Source organism: Boleophthalmus pectinirostris, unplaced genomic scaffold (assembly GCF_026225935.1).
Source record: "Boleophthalmus pectinirostris isolate CB_2022bp ecotype Guang Dong unplaced genomic scaffold, ASM2622593v1 HiC_scaffold_13, whole genome shotgun sequence".
NCBI lineage: Eukaryota > Metazoa > Chordata > Actinopteri > Gobiiformes > Gobiidae > Boleophthalmus > Boleophthalmus pectinirostris.
The window spans coordinates 33,875,359-33,899,767 of record NW_026571036.1 but is presented as its reverse complement, the minus strand read 5'-3'; the positions used below and the strand labels follow the sequence as shown (position 1 = coordinate 33,899,767).

At 39.5% G+C, this 24,409-nt stretch overlaps 1 protein-coding gene across 1 annotated transcript in view; it reads right to left on the bottom strand.

Annotated features, from left to right (window-relative positions):
• Nucleotides 1–24,409, bottom strand: part of LOC110162778 (neurexin-3b) — a 487,474-nt gene that overhangs the window by 34,286 nt on the left and 428,779 nt on the right. Inside the window, exon 15 of the mRNA XM_055149454.1 lies at nucleotides 22,949–22,951. Within this exon, the coding sequence (XP_055005429.1) occupies nucleotides 22,949–22,951 (3 nt within the window). The remainder of the gene's footprint in view (nucleotides 1–22,948; nucleotides 22,952–24,409) is intronic.

Genomic DNA, 24,409 nt, shown 5'->3' with positions numbered 1-24,409 from the left:
AACGCTAAGAAGCTAGAATGTGTATGATCATACACATATACAATATAATCTGTGAAAAGTTGAACTATTTCCAACGCAATAGAAGAACATAACAAACTCGCCATTAGCTGAACACCCCTCTGTCACAGAAAGAACACATATAATCCACTGAGTCGTGTCCATTAGTCTGAAAGAAGCTGAACCGTATCAGCGCACAATAGTGAGCTGTTTTTTGAGTGTTTAGTTTATGCAAATTAGCCATGCAGTTTTAAGTTTGTAGTCTGTAAGACAGGGAAGACTTGTGGACATAGAAACGAGTCAGTCCTCACTCTGAGCCGCCATGCTCGTCTTAAAATCCAGTGTTACGCTAAGTAACAACTGAACCTCGTCGTTGGTCTATGAAAAGACTGTTTTTACACTTGTCATCTCATTCAGCTCAAAAATCAGCTGCTGCAACTTCAGACTTCCTTGTTTTTACTGCTCACGTGACGTCGGGACGTTGTGACGACGTGACACCAGCCTGTCACGTGAGTAGCATTTCAGGCAGTTTCGCATTACTGTGTGGACATGGAACGCTTTGATTGCAGATACAGAAACAACGTGTCTGGACGCAGATCATTTCTGATACGCTGATATGGTGATACACAGATTTGTTTTAGTGTAAATGGGGTCTCAGTCTGGTTTTGTCTCCATGAAGGTAGAAGTGTTTAATACCATACTGGGAAAGATTCTAGTCAAAGCTATAACATCTCCACAAAGAAAAAGCATCTGACGGAGCCTCCACCAGAAAAGTTACCCAATGCACGTTTAAATGTAATATTGATATTTTAACAGAGCAGACTTGGTGGGCCTATCTGGGCGAAATCATATCGTCAGCATTTCTTTCAGGGGATTGGAAATAACCACTTTGGAAAAAAATTAAATAAAAAAAACATTTAATTTGTTGGTTGATGCGTGTAGGGCTCGAGCAGAATACCTTACAAGTATATAGTCTGTTTTTCAAGGACCTGCCCCAGTCGACGGCGAGGCGAGGGCTGCTGGCTCACTGCAGAGTCTAATTGCCCCGTGGCCATAGGCAGCCACTTCCAGAGCAGGTCATTCATCTTCCCATGGAGCAGGGAGCGGTGGCCAGCCCTGATCCTTAATCACCCCCATGCCGCAGCGTGCAAGGTCGTCACGGAAACGGCCGACAACACTCACGCCTGCCCCGGGATGAGGTCAGGTGGGCAGGTGAGGGACAGGTGCGTGACAGGCACATGACAGCTTTCCCCAGTCAAAGACCCAGGAAGGGCTATGAGTATGTGAGCCCATTAAAAAGGGAAATGTATTACTGATTTGATTGAAAATATTGGTGCTGAATAATTAAGTTATTAACTAAATTATGAAGAGTAAACAAACAAACAAAAAAAAAAAAAAAAATCTAATTCCCATTCCCAAGGCTGAAATTTTAAAACTAATAGGCCTATAAGAATTGCATTTCAGAACTTGTTTGTACACATTTGACTACAGGGTTAGCAAATTCTAAACAGAATAACAAAGTATATTTCAGTGCTTGTGGAGGAAATTATGATCCTTTTTGATTACAGCCTTTATGATTTAGAGTAGACGAACTTTATTGATCCACAAGGGAAATTATTTGGGCACAGTAGCTCACACATCACAATAAATATAATAACAAAGAGTAAAAATGTAAATGGTAATAATAAATTCTAAATAAGTAGCAAAAAAGAAAGCAAGAGACAAGTAAGTCAAATAAGACATACTTATATAAATGTACTGTATTTTTTGGACTATAAGTCCCTTCGGACTATAAGTCGCACCAGCCAAAAAATGTGTAATGAAGAAGAAAAAAACATATATAAGTCACACTGGACTATAAGTCGCACTTTTTGGGGAAAATTAATTTTATAAAATCAGAGACCAGGAACTGGCATTTCATACTGAAAGTCAAGTTATAGTAATAACAATAGAACAGAGAACAAAAGGCTGAATAGGCGTCTGATATGTTACTGTAACATAACAGTTATTCAGATAATTATAGCATAAACAATATAACATAAATTTACCAAACTCTCCATCTCAGTCCAAATCACGAAATCCACTGAATCCACTGAATTCTTTATCCTCAGTGTCACTTCTGAGCAACTCCGCACAACTTTTACATTACATTACATTACAGTTATGAAAAAGGAAAATAAGAAAATGCCTTGGGTACACTGAAGTTATAATGAGAGATTTATTTATCTGTTTTGACGTTCTGTTTTTAAATAGCCTGAGTGACCTTGCTAATTGCTCCTAAATACTACAGTAAGTAAGATGAGACTTTCTATTGAATGAACTATTGGCTTTCTATTGGCCATGTGTGAAGTCATGGAACATGCATTTGAAACCGGAGCTCGCACTTCTGTCCTCGCGGAGTGTTTTGATTTGCCTTTTCAATCCATTTCAATATTGCCAAGTTTCTCGCCGTCAAAGGCTATTATGATTTCAAGGCCGCTACACCAAATCAATGTAGGCGTTATGTAATGGGTACCGCTGGAAGATTTGCATTTCAGAAATTAGCCAGGGGTCCCTATTGGGTTTGTGTTCATAATGAGCACAAACTAAATTAAGCATTCGATTTGGAGCTGTTTTAGTAGATGAAAGTTGAAACGTAATCACTAACCAGCGGAGGCATTTATCTAGACTCTACACACGTCTCCGAGTATCCGAGCTTGGTTCGCTGGTTGCCATGCGTGCACATATAAAACCTCGTCTTTATTCCGCACAATTATCATCTGCTTATGGCGATTAAGTGCAGAAGGCGTCAGTGAAGTTTGAATCCATTCTCTGCGGATGCTAAAGAAGAAACATTAGTGGGCTTTGCTAACAGTTCAAGCTAAGCAATGGGACAGAACACTTAATTGAGGCTAAACATCAAAGCGTGCTGTCTGTGAAATGCAGAGGGAAATTCAATTGTGAAGGGCCTTTGTGGATGGAGATGCAGGGATGGTGTATTTTATAGGGCAGAATTTGTTCCAGAAAATTTGAAATAGAAGTGTTGTTGACCTGGTTTGTAGATCATGTGCAGAGCCATCCAAAAAAAAAAAAAAAAAAAATGGTCTTGACGGTAAAAAAAATATATTGTTTTTATCAAAAACACTGAATATAGAAACAATTTACCACAATGTTGGAATGGCCGGAAGTGCCACGATGTAGGGTAAACGTACCGTATTTTATGGGCTATTAGACGCACTGTCATTAAAAGGTCTATTTTCGAACTTTTTTCACAAATAAACCGCACCGGACTTTAAACAAAACACAACAGTTTGATGGGTTAGGCGGACCTTGTTTGGTGTGTTCACGGTGACTCTGGGCTTTGTTCAGTTGTGGCGTGCAGGGAGGGTGCTGTCTGGGAACATTGGACTGTTGACATGTTCGCAGTGAGTTTTTCAGTTCTGGCTCAGAAAGGCACATTGGACTCGCTTTTTCAGTTTGTTCCTCCGTTCCATTCCTCGTCTGCGTGGAGTGATGAGTGTGTCTGTGGGTGTGTTTCGCTGTGCGGTCGCTGTCTGCTTCGTGTGTGTTTGTGTGCGCTGCGGGTGATGCGGCTTTGTAGTTTACTGAAGTCGCGCTGAGACACCCGAGTGGATTCGTGTATAGGGCGCTCTGGATTGCGGGGCGTGCGGTTGTTTTTTGATGGGGTTAGAGGCTTAAGAGCGCGTCTAATAGCCCGGAAAATACGGTAATTTCCGGTTAATGCTTTTCTATGGATAAATATCTGTGGAAATGTGTCACGTATTTTCCACCAGCTTCATAAATCTGCCTACTCATCACCAAATCTTCATCCAACAAGCTCGACAAAGGACATATTCTGTCCATGAAGAGTTTATCCATAACTATCAAGGTAAGAAAGATGAAAGCTTACATCAGGAAATAGATTTTTAATTTTAATTCTAGAATCAGTCCGAGTTAACAAGTTACTTATTATGACATTAGTTTTGCTCAGGAGTAGTTCTCTAATGCTAGTTGTAGTTCGCCTTTAAGCTTTCATATTTCTTACCTTGATAGTTATGTAAACAAGATTTGGTGATGGGGTAGGCAGATTTATGAAGCTGGTGCAAAATATGTAAGGCATTTCCACAGATGTTTTGCCATAGAAAAGCATTATCCAGAAGTTACGTTTTCCCTACACTTCCCTACACTGTGGTACCAGATTTTCAAACAATAAAAGGAGACAGTATTAAAATCCGTCTCCTATAGCGCTAAGAAATTCTATGGCACATTGCTATTATTGTTGTCCTTGTGGTGAAGCACTTTGTGACTTCCTTGTCAGTGAAAGGTTCTTTATAAATAAGCTTTACTGGCTAGTATAGTAATTCACTTTACATTATTATTTGGTAGATCTAGGGCTGCGCAATTAATAACATTTTTGTCAAGATTCAGTCATATCTAATTAACCAAAAACAACTAAATGTATTTATTTACAAGAGAAAAAGTTGGGTAGTGCAGCTTTAAAGGTGCACTGCGCAACTCTTCTGGTGGAGGGTCTGCTACCTGCTTGTCTCCATGGAGATGTTATCGCTTTGCCTATAAGGTTCCATGTTATGACTTTAAACATATCCAGTGTTTATTCATTATGGGTGTTTCTGTTGCTCAGAAATACAGTAAATCTCTGTGAATAGGGTCGTCTCTCCATAGATGTGACTTGTAATGTCGCCTGTAGGTGTCTCCCTTGAGATAGATCTTAGTCTCTATGGTTGAACATTCTCAACAAAGCAATAGCATCTCCATGGAGACAAGCAGGTGACAGACCCTAAAACAGAAACAATACCTAGCTAGAGGAATGTTATATTTTTAGATTAAACAGAAAACCAAACAATCTACAGCCCAGGAATTGAACTCACAACTTTCTACCTGCTATGCTGCTTTAAAGGTACATTGTGTAACTTTTCTGAGGGAGGGTCTGTGAAATACTTTATCCCCATGGAGATGGAGACCAAACCAAGTGACAAGTTACTGGTCAGATCTGTGGAGAGGCAACCCCGCTAACAGTCAAAATATCTGTTTTTCTAGGTACTTTTGAGCTGTAAAACTACCGGTAATTGAATAGATGTAAGGCAGAGCTGTTTAATGTCATACTGTGGAACATTAGAAGCAAATCCATAGAAACAAGCAGGAGACGGAACCACAACCAAAAAGTTACATAATGCAGCTTTAAGAGAAACATATAAATCTACTGTATCAGCCTGTTTCCTTCACACACAGATACATCTACATAATTAGAATGCATCAAGGGTTAGCTGGAGATGTCTTCATAAAGTACATTTCCTTCCCAGTGGAGCAAGCCGTGAAAAGTGTTAGGGCTTCCTCCAAAAGCGTCCAACTCTTCATTACTCCGCTCCAGGCGCTGCTCTTGATGTATACGATTTATAATTTAACATTTGTGGGATTTTTCTGAGCACTGTTTCGACTAAATGATGAATGTCAATTTCATATTTTATCTTCAGTGTGGTGCAATGTAAAGGATGTGACATGATAAGCCCCGGGCTGGAAACAAGCTCTGAGGTAAAGCCAAGCATTAAAATACAAACAACAGCGTAAATGTTTAAAAATCAGATCAACTTTTTGTAGCGAGTGAGTGTTTTCTGTGGGAAGAGATAGTGTTTTCTATAGCACTGCTTCAAATAGAGATATGTCTTTTTTGGATATGAAGGAAAATTTTAAATTAAGATTACACCCCTAAACTCCACACACAACCACACTGCAAATACAACTACTAAACTGTGCAGTACCAGGAGGACTAAAGTGAGGGCAGAGTCTAAAGGCGTAAGGAACAGTGTGATTGGCTGAACAAACTCCACCCCTACAGCAAGATGTTTGTAATCAGAAATACATGGCTTTATTAAGGTCAGTCCTGTGTGATGTCACCCTGTACTTGAAATTGCAGTCACCACTGGAAAGAGCACACACTTTTTGACTTTTCTTGACCACAGAGTTGCAAATTTACCTCGTGTGCACAAAAAATGGCCAAAAATGACTATGAACAGTAGACAATGCTATTAAAACACAGCAATAAAAAAGAAAGAACAATACTGAATAAAAAAAATACAATTGACTTTAACTCATAATGTTAATTGTAATGAAATGGGAAATATATTTGAGGAATTATTCAATCACAGTTTTTATATATGTACATCATATAGTTTGTCATTGCTGTAGTGGAGTTCCACAAGGTACGACGTTTGGACACATTACGCTCCTGACTGACTAAATTTGACCTATTAATCATTATCCATAATTGTTCTAGAGCAGGGGTTCAAACTCAAATTCACAGAGGGCCAAAATTAAAAACTGAGATTAAGTTGTGGGCCAAACTATATATTTACAAAAAAATTTCAACAACATCTGCATCTGTTTTTTCTTCTTTCGAGGTATGTAATGTTAAACTTTTTCTTATTAAAATAAATGTTGAATAATAGTTTTGCTTAAACATTGAATCCAGAACAATCATAATATAAAATAATAACAAAATCTTAAATAAATAATGTCTCTATATTCTATCTGTAGCCGGCGGTTAGGGCTACAGATAATACATATTTGATATGATCTTGCGGGCCAAATATAATTATATCACATGCTAAATTTAACCCCCGGGCCTGTTTGTTCTAGAGGATCATAGTACATTATTGTTTTATTCTATAGATCTTTCTAGATGTTTCTCCTTTTTCCAGTGACTTTTCATGCCCTCAGTTGCTCCAGTTACTTTCACATTACAGCATGTTTTTGTTATTTGTACCATTTCCTTTCGAAAAATGCAATTTTCTGAGTTTCCGTTATAGTACACTGCCTTACCATTACACCAATAATAAGCTAATAGGTTGCTTTTATATAGCAAAATTTGATGTCATAATTTCCGATGGAGGACAGGGGCCTATATAACCCGATGAGAGATTTACTGTTTTTGAACGATTCACAAATGTTCAACCTTATCATTGTTTGTTATGGATTGGCTACAGAAAATTGCCATATTAATCTTAGGTCCATTCAGCTGACAACAATCACATCTTTGGAGTTGAATAATGGCTCCAATTTCTGAAGCTATTGTGAGAACATAATTTCACTTTTGTTTATTTGTGCTGATCGAGAAAATGTCCAACTTAGTTTTTGTTTCATGTGGCTAGACAATCTGCAATCTGACGTTTAAAGATCCTAGATTTTCTGATCTGTTGTAATGTAGTTTCCTGAACATTTAGACTAAGTTCTTCTCTCAAACAGAAATCACTCTGTTCCACCATGTCATGCGGTAATACAGGAAGTGCTCCACTGTGTTTTTAAACTTCATAGACCTTCACTAGAATCATTTGAATATTGTCAGCCCTGGAACTGCTGATTTCTATTGAACTGAAGGTATAATGTCACTGCTAACTTCAAAACTAGCACTTCATAACGACAAGATAGCGATAGAGAAATTAATAATAAAGGGTTACTCAGACATGCATGAATAAAGCAAAACACAACTCCAGGTATGTTTTTGAGGACGTAACAACATTCTAACATGGCTCAAAGCTCACAAAAGTCAATTTTGCGTCATATGGGTCCTTTAAACAGTAAATTCTACCATAGAATTTAGACCTGTACTTCAGCTCATTTTTAAACTATAGGTTGTGACCTCTTGAATATTGTGTGGTAAAATGCCTCTGACTATATATATATAGTAGGAGCACATAAGTCCTGTGCTCAGGTTTCAGCAATGGCTCCTGTGGCTCAGAGACTTTAAAAGTGTCTTTGCTTGTGCACAAGTCTCTCCATGACTGAGCACCAAATACATCTGTGACATGTTAGTGTCATATGAACCATCTCACACTCTGAGGAGCTCAGGGACCGGTCTCCTGCTGGTGCCCAGAGTCACGACTAAACAAGGGGAGTCAGAGTTTCAGATTCATGCAGCTAAAACCTGAAACAGTCTTCTTGAACATGTGAGACAGGCCTCTACTCTGACTCTGTTTAAATCCAGGCTCAAAACTGTTCTGTTTAGCTGCGTGAAAGGTTTTCATTCTGCACTCTTCTCTCTCATTTAATGTCTCTCTCTCTTTTAATTATATGATGATTATTTATGTTTTGATTGGTTTGTATTGTGATTTTAACGTACTTTATATTCTGCAAAGCACTTTGAATTACTTTGTCTACGAACTGTGCTTTACAAACAAGCTTGCCTTGCCTATATATATATATATATATATATATATATATATATATATATATATATATATATATATATATATATATATATATAATCTATTTACAAACCCATGGATTCATAGTTGAAACAGTTGGCTGTCAAGGAGCTCAGCTGACATGAAGCCGAAATTGAATCTCCGAAGGTTCTAATCCATAATCATGAGTGCATCACAAGAATATGATATCAAAATCTATACATTTCGGTTTTGCAATGCACACATCCATTATGCTAAGTTTAATATGACAGTGAAATGGGAGGACAGTCTGCAGCCCCGTGCTAAGCTGCTCTAATCGTATCATGCAGCTATCAGTGTTCACCAAAGACAGATGAAATTAATATTGATCTCCGTGCAGCCTTCATCAGAATGCCTCTCGAATATTCCAGTGTCTAACAACAGCATGAAAAAGCTCAAATAATGCCTAGAAAATTAGCTGTGTTTTTGTATGTCAAAGCACCGGACTTCAAAAACTCACTATCAACTACCTTGTGAAGTGGAGAAGAAAGAAAAGGATAGACAGGAATTTTACTTTCATAATAGTTTTGTTCTGGGAAGCGTTGTGTTGGAAAAAAGTTAATTACAAAGCAGCAAGAGAGTAGGATGTCACCGCATTCACACAAGTTTTCAAAATGACTTGGCAAAGGATTTAATACCAACTGTTCCACTGTGATAGGCCACATTCAGCGGTGGCATTGGATCGATTACATCTGCAGGAGAACTGGGTTTGTACATTGGTGAAGTAATATGAAAATTAAACAGTTTGCTAAGGTTTGGAGCTAGTTGAAGAAAAATATCACAAATTTAAAGGTCCCGTATTACCCAAGATTGACTCTTGTGAGTTTGAAGTCATGTTAGAATGTTGTTACCTCCTCAAAAACAGACCTAGAGTTGTGTTTTGTTTCAATCACACGTTTGAGTAATCTTATTATTAGCATTATTATTATTATCATTAGTTTGTCTACATCTCCAAAGCTCAAAATGGTCGTTCCACCACGTGACGTCATGCAGGGGTTGTTTTCAAATTGACAGTTGCCTTTTACATTTTGTTCAGTAGAGATAGACAATTCCAGGTCTAAAATGATGACAGGACATCACAAAAAGGAACTGATTGTTTTCCGTTTGAGAGAAGAGCTTGCCGGCAGTAAGTCAGACCTGTTCCCAGTATACGTTGGACTCCGCCAGGCTGCAATTTGCCACCAGTTCTTTTCTTTGTATTTATGGACAGAATTTCTATGAGCAGTCAGGGACCGAAGGGGGTCCAGTTTGGGGACCACAGGATCTCATCTCTGCTGTTTGCAGATGATGTTGTCCTGATGGCTTCATCCAGGACCTGCAGCGTGCATTGGGGTCGGTTTGCAGCCGAGTGTGAAGTGGCTGGGATGAGGATCAGCTCCTCCAGGCCATGGTTCTCAATGGGAAAAAGGTGGCTTGCCCTCTGCAGGTGGGTGGTGAGTCCCTGCCTCAAGTGGAGGAGTTCAAGTATCTCGGGGTCTTGTTCACGAGTGAGGGGAGGATGCAGCTGAGGTGGCTCAGGCATCTGTTCCAATCATGTCCCACCGGAAGGAGGCCCAGGTGAAGACCCAGGACACAGGTCTCTCGGCTGGCCTGGGAACGCCTTGGGATCCCCCCGAAGGAGCTGGAGGAAGTGTCTGGAGCAAAGTAAGTCAGAGAGTCCCTGCTTAGACTGCTGCCCCCGTGACCCGGCCTCAGATAAATGGAAGAAAATGGATAGATGGAGGAGCTCAGCCTAAATATACAGGTTTTGTGAGGGAATTAAACTAACCCTTTTGGTAAGGAAACAACATTATAGCATGGATCACAATAGCATAATATAGGCCCTTTAAAGGACAAATTCCACATGTATTTGCTGTGTATGAATTGTAAATTTTTGATGCTTGAAACTGCTTTGATAATAATAAAAGAAAACTCCATAAATAACTCTCCACATGCCCATAAACAGTCAGAACAGCATTATAGACACTCCAAGAACATTCTATCCACATATACTCCAGCCTCACTCACAAACATCCCTCCCCTCTGTTCCTGTGTGTGCTGGTTGTGTCAGTGACAAGACAGCGTGTCTCCTCTCACATAAGCCTTCCCCCAGGATCTATAAGCTGTTGTGCCACTAGGGGGGAACATCCATTACAAGCCCCCCAAAGTCCCTCACCGCACGAGCTGAATCCCGGGGCTCACACTGAGAGACAAACTGCCCACAGCACGCCCGAGAACATGAGATCGCCAACGCCACACGCAGAGAGGTCTAATGGATACTGGTCTGTGTACATGTTGTCTTTTTTGTAGCGAGTAACATGAAAAATGCATGGAGTCACAACTAGCTTTGCATGCTGCGGGTACGGGGCTGACGGAGCAGACAGGCCACGCATGACTGGGCTGAAATGGGATTGTCATGTCTGGGAATCTCAAATGGAAGAGCGGATGTGCCCTGCTTTGGCATTTTGAGGAAAGAGTGTTGAAAAATCCTGCTTAAAATTCCTACATCATGCAAAATTGACTCTTGTGAGCTTTAAACCATGGTATAATGCTGTTATCTCATCAAAACATACCTTAACAGCAACATTTTACCTTTTGTTCAGTAGCGATTGGCAATACCAGGGCTGAAATTATCCAAATAATTCTAGTGAAGGTTTATAAAGTTTTAAAACACAGTGGAGAATTTCCTGTATTACTACATACTGTAGATCAGAAAGTAGAGTTATATGGGCCTTTTAAAAGATACTGAATTAATGTATTTGCATTGTTGTTCTGCCCATATTGTAAATTTTGTACCTATAGTCTCATTTTTATCTAACCGAATTGTTGTCTTAAAGGGAGAGTCTGGAATTTTCTACATAGAACCTCATTTCCTAGTGAGCCAGAGTGTTGGAGACGTGTGGAGACACTTTTTAAAATATTCCATCCAGTCCTTGTATTTGCAGAGGTACGCCGTTGCTAGGCTAGTGTATGTCAATGGCCATAGTTAACCTGCCACTAAAAACTTGTAAAAACAGTCTTACCCACTCCACAAAGCACCCAAAGCAAATCTATTATTATGCCAGACTGTTGATGTAAATGTCTGTGTAGATAGAATAATGTTTGAAATAAAACTAACCTTGCATCACATGAATCATCACATGTTGAGGGACTGTTTTCTCAGCAGCAGTCAGGAAGGCAGGTGTAAGGTCAGAGTTTCCCAAACGTTTTTCTAGGGACCCATATTTTAAAAGTCACAAACCTTCACGACCCAAGTCAATAGACATTATTCGTAAATCACAAAATAAAGCTGGATTTGACCATTACTGAACATTAATGAGGATATTTTATTGACTGAGTGATTGAGTCTCTGAACAATTAGTATTACTGAAGTTTTAAACAATGAAAAACACTGAGCCAGCAATAAAAGGATCCATAAGCATCTATTTGGATATTAAATGTAGCCCATTACTGTTTCTTTTCAACATTCAATTGAACCAGCAATACTGGAACAAAATAGTCAATAAAATAATTATGTCTCATATGTCAGAACTGTACATTGCAGAGCTACAGGCAGATTGTGACAAGGCAACTCAAAAAAAATCTCTTGCGTGAGGGTCGTGACCAAGTCTTTGGGAAACAGTGTATTGGTAATATCAGTTCTCCGCTGCCAGGCTTTCTATCAGGAAGTACAACTCGCTGCTACTGCTCAGATATAAATCCTTCAAATGCAAGGTTAGTTTAACTTCTGAAATTATTCTCTCAACACAGACATTCACATCGACAGTCTGGCATAATAATAGATTTGCTTCGGGTGTTTTGTGGAGTGGGTAAGACTGTTTTTAGTGGCAGGTTAACTATGGCCATTGACATGCACTAGCCTAGCACCAGCGACCTCTGCAAAATACAAGGACTGGATGGAATATTTTAAAAAGTGTCTCCACATGTCTCCAACACTCTGGCTCACTAGGAAATGAGGTCCTATGTCCAAAATTCCAGACTGTAAATAACAATGGCAAAAAGCCCCTCCATGTTCGATTATTTAGTTTTCAAAACAAAATTAAAATTGGAAAAAGTGCTAAGAAATTGCTTTCACTTTAGGTCCTTTTTTTTTTTTTTTTTTTTTAATCTTATACATTTTATTTTTGCAAGTTTAGAACCCCCAGTTCAATATCTAGCTTTCGTTTTGATGGTGTAAATAAACAGTTAGTCATTTTCGAGCCAAACGCTATTTCAGTATGCTGCTAGCTCTCATTTAAAAAAAACACTCCAAAACACAAAACAAAATTGTTGCAAATTGTTTCATTTCGTTCAAAAAATATATATAAAAATAAAAATTAATCAGCCCAGTTTAACCAGCAGTTATCAGAAGATCCTCTAATGCAATATTAAAATCTGAGTTCCCATCTGAAAACACGCAGACGAGCATCACACTCCGACCCAACAGCTCTTCGTCTTTCATTAGCATAAAGCGTAGTAAGAGTCTTCATTTAGCGGCGCTCGTATGCAAATGAGGGGGATAGAGATGTAGTGAAGATGGTAGACGCCGCGTGCCTTCTCTGCCGCTTTTGTGCTAATGAGCCAAACACCTCAGCGGGGTCACCATCACTCTGCCGGCTCCTAATTGGTCTAACGGCGCTAACAGCAGACCTCCGGCATTCATCTCCCATAATGCACCGGGACATCACAGCTCCACACAGAGAGAAGGACAGATAAGGAAGAGAGGGAGAGAGAAGGAGAGGGAGAAGAGAAGAGAGAGAGAAGGAGGGAGAGAGGAGAGAAAAGAGAGGGGTAGAGAGGGAGAGAGAAATGAAAAGGAGGAGAAGAAGAAGACAGAGAGAGAGGAGAGAGATTGAAGAAAGAAAGGGGGAGAGATGGAGAAATTGAGGGAGAGAGAGAGAGAGAGAGTGAAGAGAGAGGGGAACGGAGAAAAGAGAGAGAGGGGGAGAAAAATGGAGAGAGAAAAGAGAAAAGACAGAGAGAGAGAAAAGAGAGGCATAGAAAAATGAAGAGGGGGACAAGAAGAAGACGGAGAGAGAGGAGAGAGAGATTGAAGAAAGAGAGGGAGAAATGGAAAGAGAAGAGAGGGAGAGAGAGTAGGAGAGAGAGAAAGAGAGAGAGAAAGGGAGGGAGAGAGGAGAGAGAGAGGGAGGAAGAGAAAAGAGAGAAAAGAAAGGTGGAGGAAAATGGGGAGGGAAAAGAGAGAGGGAGAGAGAAAAATGAAAAGGAGGAGAAGAAGAAGACAAAGAGACAGTTCAAAGACATTGAAGAAAGAGAGGGGAGGGAGACAGAGAAATGGAGAGAGAAGAGAGGGAGAGAGAATGGGAGCGAGAGAAGGAGAGAGAGAGGGGGAGAAGAGAGAGAGGGAGGGAAAATGGAGAGAGAATGAGAGAGAGAGAGAGAGGGAACAAAGGAAAGAGAGAGAAAGCAAAAAGAGATGAGAGAAAGGAATATGGTGCAGTTGACCTTTTGCGTTCCAAGTGTTTTTAGGATTTATGTGTTGGAATGGACAAAACTACAGAATATACATCAGCCAACAGAGTCTCATCCAAACTGACACTATTACATCTCACACTCACACTCACACATACTGTCAACACTCACACATCTACAGACGTATGTGAACATCAGACATTTCACTGGCAGTAGTATGTATGGCTGACCTGATTTTCTTTTTGGCATAGATTCAAATAATGTTTCCGTAAACTCATCTATTGCAATTTTGGATTTTATTTGATCTTAAAATAAAATATACTTGCTTCAGTAATAATATTAAACAAGGCTGAGACAGACTTAAATAACAAAACAGTTAAATCTAATCGTGCAAAGCCTGAACTCTGCTCCAACCCACTTGATTAACTGACTGTAGACCTCTCAATTAAAAAGCACCGAGCTGATCACTGATGATTGATTCAAATTCAAAGAACTGCACAGGCCTGTACGGTGCATAGTAAAACTGGAGTTAAATTATAATCGTGTTCTGACTCCTGATGTGTTCTCCACAGTTCTATATAATCATGAAACTAGTGAAGGTTTGGATCCAAATACATCTCCAAGCAGCAGAAGACAGATTTGACTGAGTTTCTGAACATCCAAATCCTTCCTGAATCCAGCTGCTTCACAACATAATCAGTTTTGCATAACATTTAACACTGCAAGCCCTGCTACTGTACAATCACACATAACACACACACACAACAGCACTACACAACCACACTAGACACAAGCTCACACTCAAACGAACGCTGATCAAACATCATCAAGCAGCGAGCACTTGGAGACACAGCGTTTTAAAAAGAATAAAACAGTGATTACCACACAAGCGCGAGCGTTTAGAGATGCAATATACTTTACTTCAGACAATCAGCCAAAAGAAATCGAAAATTAGGATCCATACATTATAATGTAACATACAAGTTTCAGTCAACTTTCAAGTTTTACATGATATCACAACACTTACATAGGCCAAGAGTATTTTGAATGCATAGGAGGGCAGATACAATTAACTAAACCTTTAACTACAGCCCCGTCCACACTAGTGCGTATTTGAATCGTTTTTGTCGTGGAGGCAGTGTTCATCCACACTAATCTGATTGAAAACGGCTCCGGAGATGGAATGATCTGGTGCCGCCAGCTCTCACGAATTCATCTGAGTACGGATCTGATGCGGCACCGTGTGGACGCCTGAACATGCTGATACGCTGAAACGCTGATGTAGGTCTATGCACCATGAAGTAGCTAAGTCACCGCCAAAACGCTAAGAGGCTAGCATATATTCATATATACAGTCTGTGCGTATGACCTGCAGATGTATAATCTCTGAAAAGTTCAACATGAACCATTTCCAACGTGATAGAAGCACAGAACAGACTCACCATCAGCAGAACACCCCTCTGTCACAGAAAGAACACATATATTCCACTGAGTTGTATCCTTTATTCTGAGAAAAGCTGAACCGCATCAGCACACAACAGTGAGCTGTTTTTTGAGTGCTCAGTTTATGCAAATTAGCCATGAGGTTTTAAGTTTAGTTTCTGTAAAATGTAAACAAATATGCTCAAAGCTGTGTGGATAGGGAAGGATTGCGGACACAGAAACGACATGTGTGGACGCAGAAAGTTTCTGATACAGTAACACGTGGATTTGTTTCAGTGTAAATGGGGTCTAAATGAATTGTACCATTTCTGTTGAAATTCTCCATGGAGATGCTATTGCTTTGCCTTGAATGTTTCGCATTGTAATATTCTCCAACCAGGGCATGTCACAGGACAGATCTATGGAGATGTAACCCCAATCAAAGTAAAAATGCATTATTCAAATATATATATTTTTTGGAAAAAAACACCTGTATTTCAATAAATAGATAAGTAATAAGATAAGTGTTCTGACTGTGGAAAATTTTAAACTAAATGTTCCACATGTTTAACTTGTAGATGTTTTATGTGTTTTGAGATCTTCGACATACACACTTAGACTGTATATATGAGTGGACATAGCTAACGTGCTTCCAGCTCCTTCTGACTCTGGCTCCAGTTGACTTACACTGGGATCTTGTCGTCCCTCTCTCTGTAACTGCTGCACTGAGCCTCGTCATTTTTGTCTTAAAATGTTCGTATTAACCCATTCCACATGATCCTGCATTTTGTTTTCGCTATTTTGTCCCTCCAAAAAAATCCTATTCATAACAAAGAGTCTGGCTCCAGTTTCGCTCCTGTAACCGTGGGGCTGAACGCTATGGGTGACGTCACACTTCTTTTATACAGTCTATGCACGCACACCAATATACATGATGCTATAAATTGTTAATTCAAATTTATGATGGAAATATCGGTTTTCAGCCTCCTGTTATATGCAACATTTTGAGAACTGTTTCTCATTCAAAAGATGTAATATTCTGTTTAAATTATTAATCGCTATGGCAACAGCCCTAAATTCCTAATGTCATCTCTCGCTTGAACCAGTAAAGACCCAATAAAGCTCGTACATCTCTCTTCTAGCTTCAGAAAAAATATCATACTGTTAATATCTAGTGAAAATTAGATACAATTAAATACATTGTTAATCGCTATGGCAACAGTCTGAATCATTCTGTGTATGTCATCTCTCACTTGAACCAGTACAGAACCAATAAAGCTCACATATCTCTCTACACTCCATTTCTCTTCTACCTTCAGAAAAACATGCTTTCCTATCACTCGGCATGTCAGCTCAATGTAACACTGTCAGGGGAACCAGGAGAAAAAAGCCCAATTAAACCACAAACAATTTACCTCTCATTTCCCCTGGACTTGGAGCGTGGTGTAGCCGAGCATGATGGACGCGAGCAATTTCGGAAACACGGCAGCCATGCAAATCATTTAGACCGGCTCTCCCCACAGTACGCTCCAGACCGCCGCCTACCTCCCTGCAGTTTTTCCATAATTGTTCCCAAACATCTCAGACTTTCGCCGTGAGTTAATTGAGTATGCGAATGATGCTGATCTCCCGTGATAGAGGCGCGCTCCCAAAATGAATACGCAAGATCGGAGTTGCAAGCGGAAAAATCCAAGGTACGCTTCAACGGGAATGCAATGGAGAGAAAGGGAGATTTGTCATACAGTATATGGTCATGTGTAATGTTAAAGACACATTATGTAACTTTTATAATAGAGGAACTGTCTTGTTTTGCTTTGTGGAGATGCCAGTACGACGTGCACCACGTAACATTTCTAATGGAGGGTCTGCAATCTGCTTGTCTCCATGGAAATGTTATTACGTTGTCTAGAATGTTCCGCAGTATAGAACCTATCCATCACGAGGTAGACAAGCAGGTTAAAGCACTACGCTACATTATAGTTCAGATCTGTGGAGAGTTGTCCCTTTTCACAGAAGAAATGATTGTATTTTTGAACAATAAACATGAATAAATGCCTGATACATGTGTTTAATGTCATACCATGGAACATTCCAGGCAAAGCAATAACATCTCCATGGAGACAAGTACCAGAAAAGTTGCGCAATGCACTTTTAAAGACCCAACACAGTAGTCTGAATGTTCCGCAGTACAGCATTAAACTCATCTATTGTGCATTTTGCTCAATTAGGTGCAATTACTGTACATCCCTAAATATTTCGCTTTGCCTATATTTACCCCCTGCTTGTTTCCATGGAGATAGATAAGAAACATTCTAAGCAAAACATCTTCATGGAGACAAGCTGGTGTGGCAGATCTACCACCAGAAAAGTTACGGAGTGAACCTTTAATTGTCTTAATGCAATCAGTAGTGCAAGATGTGTTAGAACACATTTGAAGATTCCTCTCTATATAGGATTATTTTAATATACTTGGGTAAAAAAATCCTACTGCAGGTACGTTTTAAAGTGTAAATAGCCAGCCAACATGTCCAAAAGCACAAAAAGGTGGATCTTTTTTAACACTGCACACTTTATTTCACCTGTTACATATTTAAGACTCTTTACTTTAGCTTAAGGTTCTGATCTAAGTGTTAATAAAATTACTACTAAAATGTCCTCTTGCCTGAAGTTCCAGACCAGAGCACATGATTTCACTTTATGGTTTGAGCGAGACATATTTAAAAGGGCCCATCCATCTCGAGCTGGCTTTATCTATCTGCACATATTGGAAAGCTGTTTCATTTTCAACCAAACTGCACAGCGTACGGAGAAGAAAGTTATCCTACAGCTACAGGTTTGGTCAAGCAATACAACCAGTGTTAAAAAAGAATGGATAAAACAATATCAGCTTATACCCTTCATTCATATGAAGGAATATAAGAAAAAAATATACTATAGCTTCACATTTACACTACAGAGGATAACCAAAATATTAATTGATAATAACACTTTTTTGAACAGGTGTCAATACTGAAAAAAGCAAAAACTATATCACCATTAGTAAAAAGACTTAATATCAGTTGAAATTACATTATATCTTATTTCCTAAATACCATATTTTTTAACTATAAGGATTATAAGGCCCATTAAGCAAAACAAACAGACAACACTTGAGATTGATCCCTTAGCCCAGGCATCCAATGATCCATGTGCAGATAGTGGTGTAACTCACCCGGCGTTGTCTTCCTGTCTTGATGAATACATTGAGTAATAATGTGTTTAATGCAGCTTTGTGCACAATTGTTTAGTTTTACAGAAACAAAATTTAAAGCCACATGGCTTAAGCATAAACTATAAGCACTGAAAAAACAGCTCGCTCCTTGTGTGCTGATGCGGGCAGCTTCTGACGGACTTACTCCACGAGGCTCTTGACTACGGCAGCCATAATGTTCTGACAATCCATCAAGCAGTGTGGCTTCGTAGCATACAAAAGTTGTACTAAAACATTCTGACAGATTTCTGAGCGCCGTGTACCACTGGCCGTGTAAATCAGTTTGAAATCAGTAAGCACAACCACAATCAATACGTAAGGCGCACCGGATTTTACGTGTGCCTTATAGTCCAAAAAATACATATAATATTTTCTAAAAGAGTGTTTTATTGTCATTGTAGTAACAAAATTGGTATTGAGACTTTTCCTTATTATTTAAATCAAGTTTGAAATTTTATTATTGTGACTACGCATCCATGGAGACAAGCTGGTGGAAGATCTGCCACTGGAAAAGTTACATAGTACACCTTTAATGAATGGAATCTTAATGTAATTAGTAGTACAAGGTGTCTGCTTTATTCAAACTGGAGTCTTATTTCGCATGTTTGGCTCTAAGCACTGGGGCATACAGACCAAGTTGGAAATCTTAGAATTGTGGCAAAGCTAACAACTATTTTATTTAATCTATTATTCAAGCTCCCTACCATTGAAATGAGGTGAACCTGAGCCAGCCCCAAGCACATATAAACAGGTCACTGCAATAAAAAACAAACCCATTTCCAACTGATTCCACTCTTTCCTCTTTTCTTCGACACACGTTAAATCCCTTCAAACCTGGTGTTATCTGTCTTCACACAAACCGTTTTCCTTTTCACACTCTGAGACAACACTGTGCACTAGGGTGTGAACAGCCCATCCTACATCCTCTTGTTCCAGCCCCCAGCGGACCACCTGACCCATCCAAGTGTCCAAAAACCCCACCTACGAGAGGGAGGAAAGCAGCCAGAACGCGCCCGTCGCAGTAGACCATATACCCAGTTGGAGCTATCATTAATTAAGCGTGAGATTGGCTCCCTCCACCACCCCGCCCCTGTCTGCCCCGTTCTGTTGATCCTTCGCCGCCTGGGGACTCAGCGCTCCTCACCTCCGCAAGGAAATAGGCGAAATTGGGGCTCCGAAAATAGACTTGCGCTGATTCAAAATTCAGCGCACATGCTATTCGGCACTACAGCCAGTCCAAGCGGTGTCAGGTGCCTATAGCTCACTTTGAACACTGCAGTACATCACTAGCGATAGCTCAGCTCCCCCTACGCACCCATGCTACGCGAAGGGGTGGAGAAATCTGCCAAGACGAGGCCAGTTCCCTCTCTGCACCTCTCGAATCGCCGTGGTTGACATCCGGCGAGGGAGCTGTAAAATTAAAGGGCCTGGCAAATGAAATTCCGTGGCACAGCGGTGTGAATCAAAGCAGACGTCGCCATGGGAACGGAGGTGTGGATGAAAAATGAATTTAGTGTGTGCAAGGAAGAGGAGAGGAGATTTGGGGAGAACTTCTGACCCTCTTAAAAAAAAAAAAAAAAAGAAAAGAAAAAAAACTTTGGTCTTAGTTTGCCAAGTTGATTCAATATGTAGTGTCAACACAATAGATACAGGGACCAAAACATGATGATGTTGGTTTGTAAAAAAGAGGGACAAACAAAGTTCAGAACTATTTATGGGCTTTAGCTTTCATCACTCTGAAATCCATGCGTGAGTGTTATTCAGTACAAGACATTTTGATGATAGGGAAAAGTTTTAAAACTCTTTCCATGTTAGTTGTGTCTGGGTAAATAAAATACTGAGTCAGGCTGTTACATTTGTTGTTGATGCTCTTGTCTGGTAGCCAGGCTGGCACCACCTAGTGCCTCCAGTCAATTTCAATTCTCTCCAGTGACTAGGTCAGGAATCGGAATACATTAGACAGTTTGCAAGAACCCTGGAAGTTGTAGACCTCGCACAGGCCAATCAGCGAAGAGCTGTGAAGCCATGACGTCAAACTCAAGCACCTGTCTGGGTCCCTTTTGTGGTACAAAACAACAGTAAACAAAGCAGTCGAGATTAATGTAGACAAAGCCATACATTTTGTGTTGGCAACGATTCCCGAGATCGAGGATTTAAAGCCGGAACACAGAGAATGTTTGGTGAATTTTAACAAGGGGAAAGGTGTTATTGTCCTTCTTCCTATGGGATTTGGGGCATTACATATGTCATGACCTAATAGCAGCGATTGGTTAAATAAAAAAAGTACCTGCCTACTGTTGAGCAAACAAATCCTATTGCTGTGAGGTCAGATGGTTTCCACGAATCAGGCTACTTGTCTAGTACAACTATTAAAACTAGGAGGCAGAATTAAATTTTCCAAATACTTGTCCAACATTGCCCATCATGCTTCAGAACAGAGGGAGATCTGGGTAAGAAATCCTCCAAATTTTGAGTCTTGTAATGCATCTCACACTAGCAGAATCCACATATGCTGGGGTCCCCAACCACTGGTCCATGGCCCAAAACCAGGTCGCAAAGCATCTGGTACTGGGTCCCAGAGAAAAATATTATATATCTTCATATAAAAGAAGTAAACGCCCTTTAGGCTACCACCATATTTACTCTGATTATTAAACTATGGTTAAGTTTGTTATAGTGCTGTTGTTACTGGCCCTGTCCCCTCCACTGGTCCCTGAGAAAATTGTATGTTTATTATCAGTCCTTACAAGAAAAAAGGTTGGTGAATGCTGCGCCAATGCAATTTTATAGTGAAATTTGTGATAAGTTGAACTCCATCAAAATTCAAATCTTGAAGCCGCTGTTGTGATTCAAAGTTGAAGAATAAAAACCCAGCTGACCCCACTTGCTCTACTAGACAATATATAACTCTTTAGGGGCCAATTCTTCCATCTAAAGTTATTTGAACAGCAAAGATTCTCGACTATAATGAAACATGGTCTAGACAGCTTGGTATTGCATTTTTCACTACCATACATTCCACTATTTTGAAGTTAAGAATGAAGTTGCTTGCAGAGGAAAGTTACAATGAGAACATATGTCTCCATTCTGGTATTGACAAAAGACATATCACTTTATCCTTCCACCTTGAAAAGAAACACGCTCGAGCAAAATCTCTTTCAAAGTATTGACTACCCTTGAAATTAATAGCGTATAACTCAGAAATGCTGCCTTTTACCAGTGCGATCTGACTCGACCTTGTTGGAGAATGAAGAGGACGACTGTGTAATGTATCTGAGATTACTGAAGTCATGCAGGTTTACAAAGATTTTCAAGTCCGACTTATGACAGCTTGGGGTGGGCTTTTCCCCAGATCACAGGGTGTTAAGTGGCTTTCAATAGGTCGTATTCACATTCTACTGTCTGACTCAAAATGATTCAAGATGTCACAAATGGAAGACAATTGAATAAAAAGAAGATATGTCTATGTTTAATGCCAGACAGTGGGACATTACAGGCAAAGCAATAACATCTCCATAAACATAAGCAGATACACAGTGCACCTTTAAAGGTCTTACACAAAATGGACTTTTGTGAGCTTTAAGCCATGTTTAAATGTTGTTACCTCATTAAAAACATACCAAGAGTTGTGTTTCATTTCATTCACTATGTGTTTGACTACTCATTCATTATTAGTCTGTCTACATCTCCAAAGTTCAAAATGCTCTGTTCCACCTTGTGATGTCATGAAGCACTAGTTTTCAAGTTAACAGCTCCTTTTACCTTCAGTTCAGTAGAGATTGTACATTTATAAACAGACTTTTACTTTTATGTTACTGCTAACCAGAGGTGGGACCAAGTCATTGTTTTGCAAGTCTCAAGTAAGTCTCAAGTCTTTGATCTCAAGTCCGAGTCAAATCCCAAGTCAAATACAGGGAAGTCCAAGTCGAGTCTTGAGTCACTGGCCCATTTTGAAACCAAAGTACCAAATACAGCTTAGATTTTTGGAATTTATAAGACTTTTAAACTAAATTGTTCTTAAAAAGTCATGGTATATGAGTATTTATATAACAGTTGTAGAAATACTATTTTTTCTTTGTCAAGATCTTAGTGTGATTCATTACGGTCAGAATAGAAAGTCTTTTCAAGTCCTAAAAATAGTGACTCAAGTCTGACTCGAGTCCATGTCACAATTTCCAAATCCCTACCTCTGACACTAACAATAACTACAATGCTAAGAGCACACTGTCTGCAGACAACACACATCTCTCTCATTTTGCCTCCAAAAGCTGCTATATAGCTGCACTGGAGCAAAATAAAATGTAGTCAAAGACAGGAATAAAAATCAGTTACAGCCACTTTTATGCACTGTTCAAAGTAACAAAGCCTGTGCGCTATACAAATATCACTATAATTTCCTGAATCATTCCTGATTGTAACAAAGTTTGCAGAAATTTTAGTAATTTTGCCCTGGCAAATAAATACAGAAATTATCGCCTCACATCACGTCAAAACATCTATAATATAAAAAAAATAGCTGGAGATTGAACTATGTAATTCTTCCCAGGCAGACACCTCCGCAATAAACTATAGCACTATTACAAACTGATAGAACATAGCACTGACACATGAGGCCATCAGCGCCACACGCAATCTGCAGTTAACGTGAAGAGTGTGATAAGAGTTACATGACAGGCTCTGACTGAGGAAGGGCCAAGGAGAAGACTTATGACTTCAATATGAACACCACATTCATAGTTCAATCTCTCCTCTGGGTGTGACGGGACAGCGCGGCGTGATTACTTTTCCAGAAGTGAGGTGACGTTCAGTGGTTTGGACGATTGGAACAAAACATAAAGTGTCAGGTTGTCACAGTGACAGATGAAAGAGTAGAGAAAGTAAAGTGTGTAAGTTGGTTTTGTACGTGCAGGGTAACAGAGTAGAGTCAGGTGTTGAATGAGGGGTGACCTTGACTGATCAGGTAGGGCAAAAACAACATGTCTGACAGTCTGCCCCTGAAGTATCACAATAGCTTGATACGCAGTTGTTAGAGTCAAAAGAGATAGAGTTTTTCATGTGGTCGAGTTTAGGTATACCAGTTAATGCTTTAAACAGCAAGCCCAATTATCAAGTATATAATAACTATGACAGATAACTACTGCAAAGTTGCTGCAGAATCAGTATAATACAGCAAACATAAGCAAAGTTGGTGAAGTGCCTTGCTAAGAAACACAAAGGCAGTATGTAGGTATGTAACAATAACCAAAATATTGTGATATCGTATCGTCAAAAGTCTCAAAATAATATCGTGGTCCATCACAATATATTGAAGTTTCTTTGCTTAAATGCATGCTTTTATAGTAGCAACAGATTATAAACATCGGGAACTACATATCCCATGATTCATTTCAGTGCAGACAACATGAAGATATATGGTTTTTATTTGAATTCTTGGGATTATGACGGAAATAATTCACACCAAAATCTTGTCAAGGTATTTTAAAAGCAAAAAAGTGTCCCATCTACAATTATATTAGCCTCTTCAAAATATGGCAATAAATATCGTACCATGAGATGCATATCGTGATAATATCGTACCGTGAGATTTGGATATCGTTACATCCCTAGCAGTATGCAGTTCTATTAGTGGGGGTCAAATAATTAATCTTCTGGTTAAAAGTTGATTATCTCATCAAATATTGGTATTTAGATTTCAATATCAATCAATATTCACGTTCTGTTGTTAACAATGTCCAACAATTACTTGATAGAAATGCATTTTCTGACATATAAAATTATACTACGTCTATGGATTGTTTCTGCAGCAATATTATCTTCAATGAAATGTACACATATTGATGTGTTTTAATAATGATTGTAACTGTAATGGATGACTTAGCATTTAATTTGCAATTACATATACAGTTTTGGCTTTAAGCCTTTGTGGCTGGCCTGGGAACACCTTAGGTTTCCCCTGGAGGAGCTGGAGGACGTGTCTGGGGTGGGGGAAGTTTCGGAGTCCCTGCTTATACTGCTGCCCCCATGACCCCGCCCCGGATAAGCGGAAAAAGATGGATGGCTCTAAGCTACAAAATTGGTTGATTCTAAATCCGGACAGATATCAGATTTAATTAAAAGTACGGCTCGCAAGGCA